This window comes from Hemicordylus capensis, chromosome 6 (genome assembly GCF_027244095.1).
Source record: "Hemicordylus capensis ecotype Gifberg chromosome 6, rHemCap1.1.pri, whole genome shotgun sequence".
In the NCBI taxonomy this organism is placed as follows: Eukaryota; Metazoa; Chordata; class Lepidosauria; order Squamata; family Cordylidae; genus Hemicordylus; species Hemicordylus capensis.
Window position 1 is genome coordinate 108577433 of NC_069662.1, and position 21008 is coordinate 108598440.

The window sequence follows — 21008 nt, forward strand, 5'->3', positions numbered from 1 at the left end:
TTCTATGGTGTGTTCTGACATTGCACAATCTATCCCACACCATCACCACTTCTTCCCCCATGTACTAAATTATTTTGGCAAACATGGAACATCTATAGGCAAATAATAGTCCTACACAAAAAAATTTGGACTGGGACACCAGTGTACATTATAACTCTATGGCACACAAAGTGTGCCCATGTTTTCAAGTTTTTGATTCTTCACACAGATCCGTGCCCGAGACAACCTCTAGTTTCCCTCAGAGGCCTCTTTAAATATTTTCCAGCATTTGGTCTCATGAGGAGTCAGGTTCCCATTTTGTGTGAGTCTGGCACCTCACAAGACTGGCCACCACCAAACAACCTTGTTCTGCTTCTGCTGTCTCTGCCCTCAGAATGTCCTCTTCTCCAGCACCAGCAGCACTTTCTGTTACCTTTCCCAACCCTGCCTCAACCACTCCTTCTGGTCCCTGTGACAGTGTCTGGGTCCAGCCACCTGATAACATCATGTTCCAGTCCCATGGTGTCTGACATTCTGCCATGCTGGCCCTGATTGTAGTGGCAGTGAGTCCTGTAACAGCTTCAGGGAGATAATTATATGTAAAGGCGGGAGACCATGAAACTGAAAACATCATTGACAAGGTGACTGCTATTTAAGATCCAGCTGAGTCAGGTCCTGGGAGAAGGGAAGAGAGCTTTGTTGGGCATGGCCCTGATTGTTTGCTTCTGATCCACCCCTTCCAGGTGACTGCTATTTAAGCTCAAGCTAAGCCAGAGGTGCAAGCTGAAGGGTGAGAACAACAGCTGGTGGACTGCAGTAGTCAGAGGGTTGAAGAAGCATAGCATACTTGGTGGACCGCTGATGGCAACAGCCATGCCTTCCTGGAGTTTTAACAACTGCATAGAACCTACCAGATTACTTAGAGTATTGGCTCAGATTTAATAGGAGTGAGTTTTTATTTTTTGTTTTTACCAAGGTGTTGGTCTTCACAATGTGTGTTGGGGGGGGGGCATGTTGCTTTGGAGGAGGCCATTCCAATTGAGATGGTCCTTGGCAGAGGGTGATATGGCAGTGGGAGTAGGACTTGCCAGGTGAGGGGAAGGTGCACTGGCTGTATCAAAGCCATCACATCCTCTGGCCCTTCTCCCATTCAAGGAGACCCCAGTAACTCTCCTAGTAGCCCACCTTGCCTGAAGCTGGTGCTATTAAATGCCAGGTCCATAAATGCAAAGACCACAGCCATCCAGGAAATTATTCTGGATGAGCACGCAGGCCTGGCATGCATTACAGAGACCTGGTTAGATGAGGAGGAGATATAAAGCTCTCCTTGTTGTGCCCAACAGGTTTCCAGGTACAGCATCAGCCAAGGTGGGGTGGTGGTGCTGCCCTGGCTCATTGGGAGACCATCCCCCCCACCAGATGCACTGTCTGCCTTTCTGACGAGTTCAAGTGCCTGCATTTAGTGATTGGATCATGAGACAAAGTTGGGCTTCTTCTGGTATACCACTCACCCTGCTGTCTAACAGTCTCCCTGCCTGAGCTGCTTGAGTTGGTCTTGGATGTAGTGTTGATGACCTCACAGCTGTTAGTCTTGGGGGACTTTAATGTCCGTGCCGAGGCTGCCTTGTCTGGTTCAGTTTGGGACTTCATGTTCTCCATGATGACCATGGGCTTGTCTCCACTGATTTCTGGTCCCACACATGTGGCAGGCCATACGCTTGACCAGGTCATTTGGTCAATGGTGGACAGTGGTGCTCTGTGGATAGTCCAGGAGGCCTCAATACTGTTATCATGGACAGATCACTATCTGGTGAAGATTGAACTGAGGGTGGACCCACTACACCTCCGCAGGGGTGGGGGACCAGTTAGGATGGTCTGTGTCACTTGAGGAGGTGGAGAGGCTGCTTGGAAGGTTGAGGCCTACAACATGCATCCTTTACCCTTGCCCTTCATGGTTAGTGAAGGCTTCTAGGGTCCATGGGTGGGTCCATGGGTGGCGGGAGTGGTGAATGCCTCTTGGCAGTCATTAGGCCCCTCCTAAAAAAAGCCCTAATTGGACTCAGATGACTTAAATAATTTTCAACCAGTTTCAAACATCCCCTTCTTGGGCAATGTGTTGGACAGCGTTGTGGCGTCTCAGCTCCAGACTGCTCTGGATGAGTCTGACTACTTAGATCCTTTCCAGTCTGGCTTCTAACCTGGATATGGGATGTAAACTGCCTTGGTTGCCCTGGTGGATGACCGACACTGGGAGATAGACAGAGGGAGTGTGACTCTGTTGATACCATTGACCATGGAATCTTTCTGGGACATCTCTCCAGGTTGGAACGTGGGAGCACAGTTATACGGTGGCTCCGCTCCTACCTGGAGAGTCATACACAGAAGGTGGTGCTGTGGGATGCCTGCTCCACCCTTTAGCCTATGGAGTGCCACAGGGATCTATTCTGTCCCCCATGCTGTTTAACCTTTACATTAAACCTCTGGGAGAGATCATCCTTGGGTGTGGGCTGTGGTGCCATCAATATGCTAATGATACCCAGCTCTACCTATCTTTTAAGTCAGCAGACACCAGGGACGCAGTGGATGCTCTGAACCAGGGTTTGGAGGCTGTTCTGGAATGGAACAAACGGAAACCTATTCCAGATAAGACGGAAGTACTTAAGTTTGGTAGAACTGATCATCTGAGTAATGAGGTAAATCTGGTCTTGGGCAGGTTCACACTCCCTCTGAAAGACACTGTAGCATTGTTCTTGGAGGTGCAGGTGGCAGTGGTGTGCAGAAACACCTTTTAGAAATTACGGCTGGTACGCCAGCTGCGACCCTACTTGTAGAAGTCAGACCTGACCTCAGTCACTCATGCATTGGTAACATCCAGATTGGACTACTGCAGTGCATTCTACATGGGGCCACTCTTGAAGACTAGAAGTTTCAGCTGGTCCAGAATGCTACTTCAAGTCGCTTCATGAGTGTCACACCCATCCTGCGGCAGCTTCATTGGTCCGCTTGCAGGCTAGATTCAAGGTGCTGGTCTTGACATTTAAAGCTCTACATGGCTTGGGGCCGGGGTACCTGTAGGACCGTATTCTCCCATAAGAAATCTTCAAGGGCCCTCCATTCATCATCTCAGGACCTGCACATAGCCCCGCCACTAACAGAGATTTAGCTGGCAGGGACTAGAGATGGGGCCTTTTTGGTTGTGGCCCCTCGGTTCTGGAATGCCCTCCCTGAAGAGCTCTGCAATGCTCCCTCCCTCAGTGTTTTTAAAAACTAAAAACATCTTTTTAAAGAGACTTTTTAATGCTCCATCATTGGTTATATCTGGTAGGTTATTTAGTTTTTATAATTCTCAATTTTTAGCTTTTAAAATAACTTTTAATTTGAAATGCAATACTGATTGTGGTTTTTAACCCGACTTTTAACTTGTTTACTTTAATTTGGTTAATTTTATTACTTTTATTGTATATTGTATCTATTTTATTGTTGTGAGCCGTCTCAAGCAGTAGTGTAATGGAGGGGTGGTGTATAAATTTTATTTAAAATTTTATTTAAAATAAAAGGTAAGCATAATTGTATTTTGTTCTTCTCCTTTCTCCCACGTTGGTCGTCCTCCTCCTTCCAAACCTGCAACCATCAGTGTGAAGTAGCAACTTTTAAAGACAAAATCTTAGGAAATCACATTGGCCTACACATTTCTGAAGAAAAATGTTCCCTGTATATCTTTGTCTGCATTTTCTTAAAGCCACCAAGAGAGAGTACACCATCTCAGGGAACACAGCAGCAAAGTCGCTGGGTGGAGTGTGCTCTCAAGGAGCCATTTAAAGAACTAACAAACTGTATCCATCTTTGCCATTATGTTGTACTCTGCCTGATGTTATCCTTCAAGTGTAGCACATCAATTGCTAGATGCTTTCTTCATTAAATAGAGAAATGCATTACTAGTTTGGCTTCTGGATGATACATTACTCTAATGCATCATTAGAATGGCATGTCACATCAGCGATGCATTATTGTGAAACATTATTAGAGCAATAGCTCACTAGATGCCAAGACCTACAAGATGCCAAACTCCTTGGAGGAGATGGGAAATGCCTGTGACTTGTTTAAGGTGCCCATGGATCTTGCAGGAATTTGTCAGTGTTTTCAATACTGCGGGAGGGCAGTGTAATCTAAAAAGGGTCAACATAAAAAGTTACATTTTGTTTCTGAGAACAATTGTTATGGCACAACCACATTAATGGTTATTTATTTAATTATTATTTCTCGGGGGGGGGAGAGCACATGTGTGTAAGAAAGAGAGTGGGAGGGAGGGAGGGGAGATCAGACGCTTCCCAGCATTTTCTCTCTTTGTCTTACAGATGACAGCAGCAGTGACACTAGGACGGCTGGGGCAGGAGGAAGGCAATTTACCCTCTATAGCCTCTCCAGTGTCTGTATTTCCATTGAGGAATGCTGGGAGTCATGCCTAGAAATGGGAGGAGAGCTGATCTTGTGGTAGCAAACATGAATTATCCCCTTGACTAAGCAAGGTCCATCCTGGTTTACATTTGAATGGGAGACCACATGTGAGCAGTTTAAGATATTGGGCCACTTTTGCATGCAGAAGGTTCCAGGTTCCCTCCCTGGCATCTCCTGATAGGGCTGAGAGAGACTCCTGCCTGTAACCTTGGAGAAGTTGCTGCCAGTCTGTGTAGACAATCCATGTGTGGATCAATGGTCTGACTCAATATAAGGCAGCTTCCAATGTTTCTATGTTCCAAAATTTGCAGCTGCCTCATGAAGTTCTGAGAACAAGTTATATCTGCTTACGTTCAGCCACCTCTAGGTTGAGGGCTGTGCTGTCATGGGAGTGTTACAGGTGCAGAATGCATGGAAGGTAGAAACATTATGTTATTGTGTATTAACCCTTTAGCAGCCATATATTATTTCTTTGTGGTCTAGCCACAATCCTATGTAGTTGTCTAGAGTTTTTAGTCTACAGTATGTACCATTAGAACTACTATGTACCATGGGACTACGACTAAATGTAAAGAGGACTAAACTAATGATAACGTACCCGTTACCAGCAACCAGCCTCAGAATTGATAATGAAGACATTGAAGTGGTGGGTAGCTTCTGCCTTTTAGGATCGACCATCAACAATAAAGGATCCAGCGGTCAAGAAATATGCCAAAGACTAGCACTTGGTAGGGTTGCAATGAAGGCCTTGGAAAGGATGCCGTGACGTGTCTATACCTACAAAGATTAGAATCATTCGGACAATGGTTTTTCCCATGACACTCTATGGATGCGAAAGCTGGACTTTGAAGAAACAAGACAGAAAAAGCATTGACACTTTTGAACTTTGGTGCTGGAGAAGACTTTTAAGGATACCATGGACAGCCAGGAAAACAAACTAATGGATCATAGAAAAATTCAATCCAGAATTTTCACTCTAGGCACAAATGACCAAGCTCAAACTATTATACTTTGGACACATTATGCGACGACCCAGCTCCCTTGAGAAGTCCATAATGCTGGGGAAAGTTGAAGGAAAGAGGATGACCAGCAGCAAGGTGGATGGACTCGATTATGACAGCAATGCATGCACCACTGAGACACCTTAAAGGCCAAGTTGAAGACAGATCATCCTGGAGAGAGTCTCTGTGGCCACTAAAAGTTGACACCAACTTGACAGCGCTTAATCAATCAGTCACCACAGGATTACCCAAAAGCACCTGGCAGGAAGGTCTTTCTCAATCAACCAATCAGGAAAAAGAGGATTTCCTCCCAGATAGTTCAGATCCCCAGAGCTCCTGCCAGATAGGGAGGCTCTCTAAGATGGGCCCTTGTAGTAAGATAAACGTAAAATAGGTTTTCATAGTTAGAAAAAGCCCACAAGCCTTTTCACCTAGCAATTCTCCTTCCCATATTCACATCCTTCAAGAATCCATCTCCTGGACACTGATCCCTATTTGAACTACAAACCTCCTCAAAGCTTCTGAGCCTCTGACTAACTGAGCAAAGAGATACCCTTTTAAAGTGGTGCTTCTCTTATATTTAGCAGAGGGAGAGCAATTGGCCCTATCCAACCCCAGCACAGCATCCCTCCAGTGGCTGTTGCTGGTGTCTACCTTATATTTCTTTTTAGATTGTGAGCCCTTTGGGACAGGGGACTATCAGGGGTGTAGCTATAATTGAGCGAAAGGGTTCAAAGAGCCCAGGGCCCCCAGCTCCTGAGAGCCTCCCAGCTCCACACCTCCCTGTTTTCTTCATTACCTTCTGTACTCTGTGGGGCTACCAGAGAGAGGGGTGAACACAGGCCCCCTCTCCCCTAGCTACGCCCCTGAGGACCATCTTATTTATGTATTTTTCTATGTAAACCACTTTGAGAATTTTGTGGAAGAGTGGTATATAAGTATTTGTCATCGTTGTCTGAGTACGTGAGTTATCGTTGCATGCTTGAAAATAAAATAGTCTTGATAAACAAGTAGAAATGTTGGGTGTCCAAGTGACAGTTATTGGACTCATATGATGGTCAAGAGGAGGGGTACTTCCTCTGCGCCTTCCAGAGAACAAGAATTTGCCTCTGGAAGGAGCAGCTCCAACAGAATCGCAATCTGTGAGGACTGCATTGTGAGGGTTGCAGCCTGGTTATGTTGTAGGTGTGAATTCTACACCTGCAAAATGCAGCAGAAGAACATTCCTGGAGAAGAAACAAGTAAATATAGCCTGTCCCTCCAATGAAGACTCTCTGGTGTGCATGCAGTTTCAGTCCAAGATGGCTGGCTGCCTTCTCGACTCCCTCCCCCACCCCTCTTCTGGAGAAGAACTGTATCTTGTATTGGGGGAGAAAAACCTTGCTTTTCCAGGCATTGTCTCAGAGTAATGAAAGTAAACAGATGTAATCTTGTCAGTATTACAGATGAAGAACTTGAAATCCTCATGGTTATTTTCATGGTTTCTTGTACTACAGCTACTTAGTCAATAATAACAAGATGATCTATTATCTGAAAGGAATTTTATATTAAATTTTGTAATAATCTGCAATTCAATCAATAATGTTACAACAACAAAATCTGTTTAGCATAGGGATATAGCCCTCTCACATTGCCTTTTCAAGTGCTTGTAACAGATGTTCATTTCAATTGGTCTGCAGAAGCCAACATGCTTGCAGTCCTCTATAAACCAAAATAGCAGCTGTACAATGCAATAGCTTTTAAAAACAGATATTTTTGCCTAGCTAACTGGGCAATTGTATCACCCATTCAATATAATTTGCTATCCAAACAGGATGCTTTAATTTAAAAGTAGCACATTTTGATCATGACTCTTGTATTGAAATACATCCCGATATTCTGCATTTCCTTCATAATTCTCCTGGATTCTTGGAACATCTGTGTTTGACTAGCAACATAACTTTATTAAGGTTGCTTCAAGCATAATGAATTTGCTAGATGGAAAGCACTTGCCTATAGGAAAAGCCATGAAGTCCATATGTAAATCTCCACACTTATCTGGACACACATTTCTGTTTTAATGGGTGTGCACTCACTGAAACCGACACTTGTGATTCAATCCACATGCCAGTTTCATCTTGTTTCCTACATGGATGTTCTTCTATTGTAGAAAATGTGTTTGATGTAGTTTTTTAAAAGTCTGTCACCCTCTTCGCATATCATTCAGTGCACGTACAATCTCTGTACAGTTGAATGAATGTTCAGACCTGTACACATGTACAATTATTCACATTATTTCAAATGCACACATAACCATACACTTCCTATCTGTATCCTGCAATTCAGGGAGCCCATATCCAGGTTCACTTTTTAAATGAATACTTGTATAGTCACATCATGTTGAATGCACATACAACCATGCACTTCCTATCTGTATCTGGTGAGTCAGAAGGCCTATTATTCAAGTTCATTTTTAAAATTAATATTAGTACAATCAGGCACACAAAACTATGTATATGTACAGACAACTGAACACATGAACAACATTGTGAGCCTTTTCTCACGATCGTGTGAAAGGGCTTGAGGGCAGGTGGTAGAGAAGGCAACAGAAGCTCACCTTCCCTGCAGATGATCAGGCTTCTGAGTCTGGGTGTGCAGATCGCATGCACTCCTGTGCCAGTGCCCGCTGGGAGCAGCTGGTGTTAGCACATGAGCAGTTAGCCCAAGTCAAGGGCACGCTCTCACCCTTAACCTCAGCTAACTGGCATGTTCTGTAGGCAGGTCTGATGCCGCAGTGCTGACAAGAGCCACTTGGCTCCCGCCGGTTCTCGGGCAGACAAACCCAGGCTTAGCTGTCATAGCCTGGTCTTGGCTGCTTGTGAGAACAACAAATATTTATATACCGCTTTTCAACAGAAGTTTCCAAAGCACTTTACAGAGAGACAGAGAGAGAGAGAGAGAGAGAGAGAGAGAGAGAGAGAGAGAGAGATCAAATGATCAAAACATAAGCAAGTAAGATGGCTCCCTGTCCCCAAAGGGCTCACAATCTAAAAAGCAACATAAGATAGATACCAGCAAGTGCCACTGGAAATATACTGTGCTGGGGGTGGATAGGGCAGCCTCAGTGTGTGAATGGGCTTGTGTCTTCTTTCAAATAGACACACAAAGATGTTTCAAGAATCCAGGAGAATCTTGCGCATTTGATCTTATCTCAGAAATAGACAAATTCCTTACATTATACTTCAGAGATGCAATCCAGAGTAGAAATTGCCTCAGGTGAGAGAAACTGACTTTTCCCTCCAACAGTATCTCAACAGGTAATGCTCTTCCTCCAACCAGAAAGGGCATTGTGTGCTATTGCCACAGAATCTCTTCTCTCTTCAAAATTGTGAGAAGCCATTAGGATAATTCTGAAGAGCCAAGAGAGGAAGTGCACACATGTACAGTAGTGCTAACTTGCTCTTTTTCCTTGGACTGACAAGAAAACCGAGGATTATCTTGGCTGCCTACTGATTTTTAAGAAGTTAAGAGTAACAGCCAGCTTAATGCTTCCATACTTGTTTAGGCTGGAGAAAGCTTCACTGCAGGAAGGTGATGTGGCAGTGAAAGTAAGTCACATCTGCAAGACTGTTTAGTGCACATAAGTGATTTGTAGAGACACTTTTGTGGCTGAAAATAACAAAACTGGACCCTGAATAAATCACTGATCTTGCAGTGGGCTGATGTGGCTGAATATTCAGCCAGGTTCAGCTCTTATTTATATGAGATGCATGTGTTAAGAATATTTGGGACTGGAGGAGTCACTTGGGCAAAAAATAAATAAATCAATTTAAATGTTGTTTACATCAATGGTCACTGTAACCACTGACGTTTACAATATATCCCTCCACACCACAACATAAGATAGCCTTGTATTATACATACAGGCTTAAATAGAAGCGATTAAAAAAAACAACACCAAAGCAAGTGGACTAAACATTTATTCATTCATAAATATGATTACGACAAATTTTTATATTAGAAGCAATAGCGGCTGGTGTGGGCACTGCCGGGAGGGCAGTGAGAGGCACATTTAAGCATCAATTATTAGGTGCTTACCTCTGCTCTGGTTGCACTTGCAAACTGCTCTGAGCAGCAGTGTGCCAACCAGTACTCCCTGTGGCGGGGGATAGGCTCTGCCACTCACCTGGCTTCTGCACAGCCGATTCCCCGCTGGCGGCCAGGTGAGTGGAGGAGCCAATCCCCCGACTGCAGGGAGTGCTGGGCAGTGCGCTGCTGCTCAGAGCAGCTTGCAGGTGTGACCGGAGTAGGGGTGTGCACGGAACCGCAGAGCTGCAGTCCGGCACTGGGGTGGGGGGTTCCATTAAGGGCGGGGAGGATTTACTTATCCCTCCCACGCTTTCCCAACTCCAGCGCCGTATTTACTTTAGAAATCGGGCGGTAGGATACCTCTCTGCCGCCCCCTTCCCCGCTCGGCTCCTTTTAGAAATCGGCCGCTACTGATTAGAAGAGAAAGTTTTGATCTTATGTTGATTTCCCCACCCCAGTTTTTGGCACTAAGTGCTGGAGGACAGCGTTTTCCTGAGATTTCAGCAGCAGTAGCCATGAGATGCATACCACTTATCAAAAAACTAACATTATGTCTGTACTGAAACACAGTTCCAAGCCAGTGATACGAATATGAATACAAATATGACAAATATTTATATACCGCTTTTCAACAAAAGTTCCCAAAGCGGTTTACATAGATATTAATTAATAAATAAAATGGCTCCCTGTCCCTAAAGGGCTCAAAATTCAAAAAAGAAACGTAAGACAGGCACCAGCAACAGCCACTGGAGGGACGCTGTGCTGGGGATGGATAGGGCCAGTTACTCTCCCCCTGCTAAATAAAGAGAACCACCACTTTTAAAAGGTGCCTTTTTACTCAGTTAGCAGGCGATGTTAAGGCTGCTGATACACAGTGCACAAAGGAAGAGATTTTAATGCAAAATTAAGGCCCATGTTTAGACACCTTTGCCTCTCTCTGCTATCCTAAAGGCCTAATACTTAATTCTAAAAAAATGGTAGAAGGATTTTTTAAAAAGTATAAGATAGAGTAACTTTCCTAGAGGGAAGAATGAAGTACTTGTTTGCTTCAGGGAGTTTACAGTGACAGGATTTATCACAAGTTTTTTGAACCAGATAATTATGTTTGATAGCACATCTGGCAGCATCATAAAAACTTGAAATCCTAAGCTATTACACAGGAATTACTTTTGTAAATCATTTATGAATATTACCGATGTAAGCCTCTTCTGCATGTAGGAATAGTGCAGTAGAGGACTCAAGGACAAAGAGGATGGCAATGACTTCCTTTTTCCTTCAGGACTCAACTGACTGTGTAACTGTTTTTATCATTTTAGATTTAAGAGTGCTGTGTTTAATAAGCAGTTGAACAGAAGCAGATGCAACCCAACACTCTTTTCCCTTATTCCTTAAATATGTATGAAGGAGGCATAATCCCTGGCTAAGGCCATTTTCTTTTTTAAAGGCATGGGTTCTCAGCCTTGGGTTAGCAGATGTTACTGGACTACTGCTCCCATCATAGGAACATAGGAAGCTGCCATATACTGAGTCAGACAATTGGTCTATCTAGCTCAGTATTGTCTTCACAGACCGGCAGCGGCTTCTCCAAGGTTGCAGGCAGGAATCTCTCTCAGATATCTTGGAGAAGCCAGGGAGGGAACTTGGATCCTAGATGCTCTTCCCAGAGCGGTTCCATCCCCTGAGGGGAATATCTTACAGTGCTTACATTTCTAGTCTCCCTTTCAAATGCAACCAGGGCAGACCCTGCTTAGCCTAGGGGACAAGTTATGCTTGCTACCACAATACCAGCTCTCCTCAGTATCATCCCCCACCACAGTGGCCAATGATGGGAGAGCCAACAACATCTGGCAACCCAAGATTGAGAACCTTTAGTTTAAGGGAATTCTTACTGTGAAAAATATAAACAACGGAAGAGAAGGGGGGACCACATATGGTTGTATTCTACTTTTTCACAGATCAATGCTCTTTCTTCCATGAAAGGCAGCTGTGCATATACAAGGACCCCTTCTGCTCATGGAAGGACTTCTTGTATAAGTGCAAATCTCTTTCTGTTCACGTAAGGAGGAACATACAAACATAGGAAGCTGCCATATGCTGAGTCAGACCATAGGTCCATCTCACTCAGTATTGTCTACATAGTCTGGCAGCGGCTTCTCCAAGGTTGCAGGCAGGAATCTCTCTCAGCCCTATCTTGGAGGTGCAAGGGAGGTGCTCTCCCCAGAGCAGCTCCATCCCCTGAGGGGAGTATCTTACAGTGCTTAAACTTCTAGTCTCCCTTTCATATGCAACCCCGCTTAACTAAAGGGACAAGTGATGCTTGCTACCACAAGACCAGCTCTCTTCCCTTAAATGAGAGCGGCTTCCAGAGCAGGAGCAGTATTCTGCAAAATATGTTAGGATACAACCCTTAGTTAAAACTGATTATGAGTAAACTGCCGCTCTAAGCTCCTCAGAGGAAAAGCAGGATATAAATGGAAAAAACAGAAATAAATATGGCTGGCTGGTGTTAGACTAGCCCCTTTCCAGCCCAAATTACACTTGAGGGTTTCCCAGGCATAACCAAGACCTTTAGGTCTAGATTGGTGCAACCTGAGACCAAAGAGTAAAAAGCATTTTGAAATGGAATGTGGGAGAAAGCTGGCATCCTTGTTCCGCTCACTTGCTAACAATGGACTAAACAGACCTTTAAGGGATTGATGACCTGGGAAGATCCCAAAGGAAACTACCTGCAACAGCACCTGAGTATGGTATGTATGTGCTAAAACACCTTCACTCAATTGAAAGGAACCAAAGAATATATTCCCCGGACAGAGCAATCCCCTCCTTGGCATTAATGAGATTTCTCCTCTCATTGAAAAGGACTAGCATGATTAAATCAAATCCTGAATCACCCCTACTACATACAATGTACTTTGGTAATTCAAAATGAACTAAGATGATCAAGGGCAACCAAGATGACCAGGGGCCTGGAGCACCTTTCTTATGAGGCAAGGCTACAACAACTGGGGCTATTTAGGTAAGAAAAAAGAAGACTTCAGGGAGACATGATAGAGGTCTATAAAATCATGCATGGTGTGGAGAAAGTGCATAGAGAGAAATTCTTCTCCCTCTCACATAACACTAGAACCAGGGGTCATTCCATGAAATTGATTGCCAGGAAATCTTGGACCAGCAAACGGAAGTACTTTTTCACACAATGCGTGATCCACTTGTGGAATTCTCTGCCACAAGATGTGGTGACAGCCAACAACCTGGATGCCTTTAAGAAGGGTTTGGATAACTTCATGGAGGAGAGGTCTGTCAACGGCTACTAGTCAGAGGGCTATAGGCCACCTCCAGCGGCAAAGGCAGGATGCCTCGGAGTACCAGTTTCAGGAGAGTAACAGCAGGAGGGAGGGCATGCCCTCAACTCCTGCCTGTAGGCTTCCAGTGGGATCTGGTGGGCCACTGTGCGAAACAGGATGCTGTACTAGATGGGCCTTGGTCCTGATCCAGCAGATCTGTTCTTATGTTCTAACCAGCCTCAAACTTCCAGACCAGTGTTTCTCAACAATTTTAGAGTCATGGACCAGTACATCCTTCGTGCACAGTTTCCTGGACCAGCAGTTAGTAAAGGGGTTGCTCCCCTTGACACCACCCTTTCCACCAGTGATATCATGCGCAAAGGGGGCGGAGCCCAAGGTCCACAGCTCTCTCATTTTTAGGCAGGCAGCCAGTGTTCCCTAGAACAGGGATTCCCAGATGTTGTTGACTACAACTCCCATAATTCCCAAGCAAAAGCCATTGCAGCTGGGGATTCTGAGAGTTGTAGTCAACAACATCTGGGAACCCCTGTCAGAGGGAACACTGCAAGCAGCCCTCGCTGCTGGAAAACATTCATTTCGCTTCCTCGAAATGAACATTATCCAGCAACTGGAAATGAGCTTCAGAGAGTTCCCAGCAACGGCTGCACCAGTCTGAAATTGTTGGGGAAGTGATATTTGTTAGTGACGCCTCATGGACTGGTACCCAACGCCTTGCAGACCGGCACCAGTCTGCGGACCAGTGGTTGAGAAACACTGTCCTAGACTCATAAGGAAAACTCCTTGTCAACCAAGAAGCCAGCTTCCTCCTAACACTCAAAGAGAGTATGCCTGTGAACTGTTCCCATAGATCATGGCTGCACCGGTCTCTGCCCCATTCACAACCATCTGTCCCAGGATGCATCTCTACATAGCTTGACAATTGGCAGTCATTCCAAACACTAAGACAACTCCCTAGGAGTTCCGCATCCCCAAACTCTATGGTTTTCTTCATTAATTCAATTGCACTGTTCGAATATATATTTTTTTCTGAGCTAATGCCCTCCCAAATGTTTCTGTTATATCCAATTCCCTATGAGAATTATTTGTTTTGCAGATTCTCTAAGCAAAGTGTATATTTTGATTCACCTTTAATAAATCTTGAATGTTCTGTATTGAAAGCCTGTCTCCCTCATTTGCATCACTCCAATGCCTATGCACAGGCTAGCCCTTGGTTCAAAGATCCCTAGCAAGACAGAAGTCTGGCCCCATGTGTTGTAATACAGAAAGAAAAGGTTCCGTTCCCTCCCTGGCATCTCCAACACAGGGCTGAAAGAGGCTCCTGTCTGCAACCTTGGAGAAGTTGCTGCCAGTCTGTGTAGACAATACTGAGCTAGATGTCGCTGGCATGATACAGCAGCCCTGCTCAGGCATTCAGCCTGAACACAGGTATAAGGGAAATGGTAGTGTAATGGCTAGAAAGGGAATTGGAGCATGCCCAGGGGCAGATTAAGCCTTTTGCTGCCCGTAGGCGGCCAAGGATTTGCTGCCCCCACCGCCGCAGCGAGGGTAGGGGTGGCAAAGGGAAAGTCCCCCCTTTTTCTTCTAAAAACTGCCGCTGCAGGGAGGAGTGGGGCAATGAAAGGCCCATAAGGGACTGCAGATGGTGGGCGTGCAGTGGGAGGAGGGGAGCTGGAAGAAGCTCTCCCTTGCTGCAACACCGTGCAGCATAGTTGCTGTAAAGGTAAAAGGGGAAACCTTCCCCTTGTCACACCAGCACGCTCCCCACTGCAGCCGCTGCCATCTCATCTGGTGACTCAGTGGCGTTTCAAAGAAAAAGGGGGAACTTTCCCCTTGCCCCCTGTCCCCGCAGCCGTCACTGTGTGGTCTTTGTTGCCCCCATACTGCAGCGTTTTAGAAGAAAAAGGGAGGACTTTCCCCTTGCCCCCAGAGAGGGGCGGCAAAATTTGAAGAGCAGCAAAATTCGCTGTTCCTTAAATTTTGCCGCCATAGGCAAGTGCCTCCTTTGCCTCTCCTTAAATCCACCACTGAGCATGCCAGCTAGCCCCACATTTAGCAGAGGCAAGTGCTGAACCCAGGAAGTTTCTCGTTGTGTTCTAGTACCAGGGGTATAATGGAGGGCAGACCCGCAGGGCCAGACTGCTGGTACTTCTCAACTTCTCTGGCTGATGGGATGAGCTTGGCAATCCTCTTTCTGAATTCAGTGCTTGCCTCTGCAAATGTTGAACACAGAGAAAGCAAGGATGTGGCCACAGTGTATGTTGACTTGGGAACATAACTAGCTAGCTAGCATGCTGCTATTCCCTTCTGCCCAGGTTCAGACTGAATGATTTCAGTCTGAACATGGTTAGCATTGCTGCTTTAAGACCTTTGATGATATAGGCCTGTATATATATTTGAAACTTGCAGCTCAATCCTTTTCACTGATTTTAATGGAACTTAAGTCCTATTCACACATTATGTTCAATGCACGTACAATCTGTGTTCAGGGTACACATGTACAATCTTTACACATATACAGTTATTCACAGATTGTGTTCAACATACATAAACAGTTCCTGCCTCTACACGTCTTCCCTATCACTTCTATTTTCAAATACAAGTTTCTATATGCTTTTAAAATAGCCACCACCAATAAATCCAAGGGCAACTAGGCCCCTCAATCCAATTGCAAGCTGGCGTAGTTAGAGTAGCCTCATTCCCATAGGCTTGTCGTGCATCACCATGCACACTGCTGAATGAAACAGAAGGTTGATTAATCCTAGCCTTTGCTTGGTTAATGCACTGAATGGCAAACCAATCATTCTGAACAGTAAGGTTCAATCTGACCACGGTGTTTCCTTTATTACTTTTAGCATTCATTTATAGTTCACCTTTATGGATAGGTAATATTTTTCCTCCTACTGACCTTTATATCATTGTGACCAACCTCATAATTATTAAGTATTTTTCTAACGTTAATCTGATATAAAAACAGAAGCCAAGTCATAAAGGTTGAGGTTAAGAAGTCAAACCCATTAGTACCATCAGTGAAACTAAATCTCTAATCAGATCTTTTTCTGTAGGCCACTTATGCTTGTAAAATTAATCTACACAAAAGCATTTTGTCTTGTTAAAGCATAGGTGACATGTGATAAGGCCTCCGTTATTTGTCTGAATGATCTCTGGACAGAGATATCATAGGACTATCCTTTCTATAAGATATCATTAGTCAAAAGAGAAGGCTTAATTCCAAATCTTAGACACCAGATATTTAGGTTTATAGAAAATAATTATGAAGGATAAAAGTAATACACAAACCCAGACTCTTACAGTATGCCATGTATTTGCTTATCCACCTTAGGACTGATTGTTGGAAGTCCTAGCAACTCCAAGTTATTAGTTTAATTCTGTTACTTGCTTTTTGGAGACCATTTGCACAATGAGCTACAGGTATACATAGTTATTTGGAGGGGTTCCGTTCCTCGCCTACCAAGTAACAAAACCACGAATTATGAGGCATTGTGCCTATGAAAAAATGAGGGTTATGTTCCAGAATGGGGGAAAATAGTGGGAAAAACAGTGGGGAAAGGTTAAAAAACACACAGTGATTTAAGGCAAAAAACCCAAAAACAAAGTATTTACAGTACCATGCAGGATGTCTATGTGACAAGGAATGCCCCCTAACCCAGAAATGCCCCTCAAACCCACAGAATTTTTTATTTTTTATTTATTTTTTATTTATTTTTTATTTATTTTTTATTTTTTCTTAATATGGTGGCCCAAAATGACCTCTGTTTTCTTTTCCGGCCTTCTAGCAACTACGGATATGCGGGTTTTAACCCTTTCGTATCTGCAAATGGAGAGGTCAGGTGTCTTTTTACCACCAGTGGATATGTGAAACCATGAATAGCAGTTCTGCATATAATCAGGTTTGCCTGTATTTCATTTATTCTTTCATTCAACTTCAGAATGTTAAATGCATAGAAAATGATATTATAACTTTCCAGTTCCATGGTAACTGATACTGCCAACTTATTTTTCAGGACCTTTCAATAAAAGAACAATTTGCCATATCTGAGAACAAAGCAAGGGAGTTTTAAAGCTGAACTGTACAGATAAACTTGTAAAAATCATTTTTAATTGCTTCTATTTCATATGCCATCAGACACTCCACAACTAGAACTACTATGATTCCATGGACAAGACATCAGACTTTGAGCTGGAGTCTAATTCAAATTGAGCCATGCAATCCACTGGGTAACCTTAGGTAATCATGTTATCTTGGGCTAATTTCTCTGTCTGCAAAACTGAAATACTAATGAGGACAGATAAGTCATAGAGGATTTTGCATTATAAGGTGTTATAAAATGTATTAATTATATCAGTAGTATAATTTAAAAAACTCTAATTGCCACAGCCATTCATATTGAATTAATTCATTGGATGTATATTTAGACAACCATCATCTCTCTCTGCTGCACAACTCCCAATTTGTATAATATTTCTTTATATGTGTTAATTAGGAAATATTAACAAATGTTAAAGAAAAAAACTGCTGATCTCTCCATCTAGAAGTTAACACATGTTAATCAGATAACTGCTAGAAAACTGATAACTGTTTGCTAAGTTCTAAAATGGCTAATCTATAAAACAACTTATTTTATAACATTCGGAAGAATTAGCAAATATTAAGGGGAAAGTATTAATTACTATGTTGTACAGAACTCAGCTATTCAACAGCTATCAAACGTATGCAAGTGATACTTTGAACAAACATACATAGTTCTACATAATCAGATCTACAGACTAAGCAGGATAGCACTTCTCCATTTTTGATGGCTCCCTACACCAGAAGCTACAACAATCTTTACATTAGTTTAAAATGAATGGTTAGAGAAGTTGTTTTAGAAATACATTATTTCAGCTCAAAACTAAAAATTTCAAGAACACATATACAATTTTTTTTTTTTGTTTAACCTGCTTGATTTTCAGCACAGAAATTACTGGGGGGGAATCCACATAAAAATCGGTACTTACTTGCTGGTGATGGGGTGCTGCATCCACTTGTTGGCGGGTTCCCTTGAATACCATGAAGAGCTGAAAGTGAAAGTCCACCAATGACAGGAGGAAAAAGCAACGGATAAGGTGGGGTTGGGTAATGACTCATATGTCCATTGACTCCTGGTACAGCACATGTACGGCTACTGGTCGTCATGATATTGACTTAAAGCCTGCTGGTCAGAGAAATACCAAGTACCATTACTCCACAGAAGCAAACAACAGGATATTGTCTGAAGACACAGCCTGAGAGGGTTACTCATCAGAAGATTCTCATTTTTCTTTCACTGCTGAATTCTTCCTGTCATTTTCCTGGTAAATTCCCGCTACACGTCTCCAGGTTTTTTTAAAAAAATGATCACATATACGGGACTGTCTAGATGTTGTTTCAAGCTTGTTTTCTTCTTCAGGCAGTAGTTTCACTCTATAGGTGATTACTGGAGTATTCTGTAGCAGGGGGAGGAAACAAAAAATAAATAAGGCTAGCACCTTTACAAATGAATTCCCTGATGAATTAATTAATTACCATGAGCAAAAGGTACTTTTGAATTAGGCCAGCTTCCAGTGAAATGTCAATGGAAGAAACAAATCTTTGGTTGAGTCTTATATGCAAATGTGCAAATCCTAACATAAGCTACTGTATGTGAACAATTACCTGTGTGACATCAGCTTCTGCATGCATAAAAGATTATCAAGAGGCAATATGCTATCTCTCATTCAACATTTGACATGGAAAACAGCTGCTGCACAAGTGCAAGCCAGTTTCCACACGCATTAGAAGCTTTTTGGACTGCAATATTAGACTTCTATTAACTTTAAAGTAGATAGCTCTAAAATAATATTGAAGATGTATATTTATAATCTGCCAGAAATATTATTTGAAGTAACAACATAAATATCTGATGAGGTTTTATCTACTAGAGGACAGAAGGAGAAAGGAGCAAGATGTTTCTGAGTTTTCCATGTAATTCAAAAAAGTTACAGAATATACTATAAATAGTAGCTAAGATTGTAAGGGGACATATTAGTCTGGACATTTTAAATTGTGCATATAACAAATGTAAATTATGCTTGTCTCATGTGATGTCCCTGTGCTTCTCTAACATACCGTATTTTACGGACTATAGGACGCTACGGACTATAAGACGCACCTTAATTTTAATCCAGTTTTTCAGAGTTTTAACATATTAAACTGTTAAAACATATAAGACGCTCCTGAATTTTGGCAGATATTTTTCGAGGAAAAAAGTGAGTCTTATAGTCCATAAAATACGGTATCTGAAATGGAGGCTTCTGCATTTTCCTGAGGGACATATGCATGACCTATTCCCACTGGAAGAACACACACGTCCTTTAAGAGGTGATATGCAAATAACTCTTTTCAGATGACATATAGAAGCCTGAACAACAGGAAGCTCAAGTGACTTGGGCTTCCTATTTCCCACAACTTTCCCTATCCCCCACCCCCCACCCCCAGTCACTTTTAGCAAAACAACATAAGAAACTGAGAAGATTTCATCTGGAATACCATACTGAAGTTTGGTCAAGATGCAATTAAGGCAGATACATTCAAACATGAATAGGAAATACAACTGAAAAATAATCACAGGGCTAGAAGGTTTAACTGAAAAACAAAAAGTCAGCTCTGCAATAATAAAGCCAGACTAAAAATGAGGTGATGCTTTCAAAACAACAGAACATTAAATCTTTGTTTCTTCTTTTACTCTTCCTGGAGCAGTCAGCAATTCAAATTGCTGATGAGATAAATTTAGTGTATGAGATGTTTTCCCCTAGGTTCTTGATAGTGGCCTGCTAGGGTCAAACCCAGCTTCTTTTCTTTTTTCCTTAAGTGTCAAAGAGGGCCACCCTGCAAATAGGAAATAGATTAGATAGCAGCAGGAACTCAAATAAGCAGTAATAACAAATTAATGTGAATCTGCCTCCCTGCCTTCCAAGCTGCATAGATGCAATGTACTCCTCTGTCAGGAAAAGCAACAAAGGCCATTAGCTACCCTAATGCAAAATGGAGCTATTCACATTTGTAGATGGAGGTACAAAGTAATCTTCTATGGATTATAAAGCCTGTAGTTATGTGAGAGCAAATATTTTAAGATTAATGAAGGCCCAACCAGAGATGAGCACAGTATTCAATGTGTCAGAGGCATGGGGGCAGGACATGCCCAGAAGTGTGGGGAAGACAGGTCTCAGAAATGAAGCCTAAAGCAAGTATATGCTATGTACCCTGGGATTCCCAAACTGTATAGTTCTTAGAAGACAATATCCCAGGAGTTCTATTACACAGTCAAGCCAGGCCTAGAACTACAGATAGAACTCTGTAGAGATAGAAGAATTTCCACTCTTCAAAATTTGGTAACTAGGTAGATAAGGCAAGTAAGCAGGATAGTTCTGGGTAAGGGTACCAAGAGGGGCAGGCAGGAAATGTGAACAAAACGAGGCCATTTTGAAGGCTTAAAGCAGCTGCCTAACTTCCTTAAATGATGCAAAGCTTATTTCCCAAGAGATTTACAAAATAATCCGATCAGCTGATCAGTGTGCAAGAGGTGGGGCTAAGACACTTCACCTTCAAAAGTCAGAGAGATCCAGCTAAGGGCCACAGTGCAGGTTCTCTACTGCACAGGGTGATAGGCAAAATATTAGCATTTGGAATGAGCTACTTATCTATCCATATGGTAACTAAAGAAACCCAGGATACTTATCGTATTTAAGCGGTAGTGCTCAATAAGATGAGCCTAAATAGTTAAGAAACGAGGCAATCCAGGTTTTAGGAAACACTCAGAAACTGGCTTCCATGGACCCGCCCCCCTACTATCTGGGTGGGCCATGAGAAACTGTTCTACCACCAGCACACAAGGCATAGAGCTGGTCCCCAGCAGTGGGGCCTTTTTTAGGGTCTCCAGGGCAACTGGCCAAAGATACCAATCCCATTATTTACTTTAGTGCTTTCCCTTCACAGAGTAGGAGCATATTGTTTTTCTAATAATCATTTCACCAACCTTTCAGCAGGGTTGGGGAGAAGGCACAATTGTACAAGTGATACATTTGCGGCATTTAATCAGTGAGACTTACATCAAGGTCACCTATGCCGAAATTTATTTCCAGAATTCTGGAAATAAAATACGACTAACCAAATGATCATAGTTCC

General features: G+C 43.0%; 1 protein-coding gene across 7 annotated transcripts in view; it reads right to left on the bottom strand.

Moving 5' to 3' along the window:
• Positions 1-21008, bottom strand: part of RARB (retinoic acid receptor beta) — a 490600-nt gene that overhangs the window by 297510 nt on the left and 172082 nt on the right. For 6 of the 7 annotated variants that reach the window (XM_053263907.1, XM_053263908.1, XM_053263904.1 and 3 more), the window contains one exon: positions 17825-18292. The exons of the other annotated variant lie outside the window; for it this stretch is intronic. In XM_053263907.1, coding sequence (XP_053119882.1) covers positions 17825-18002 — 178 coding nt within the window. In that variant the 5' untranslated portion in view covers positions 18003-18292. The remainder of the gene's footprint in view (positions 1-17824; positions 18293-21008) is intronic. 7 annotated transcript variants of the gene reach the window in all.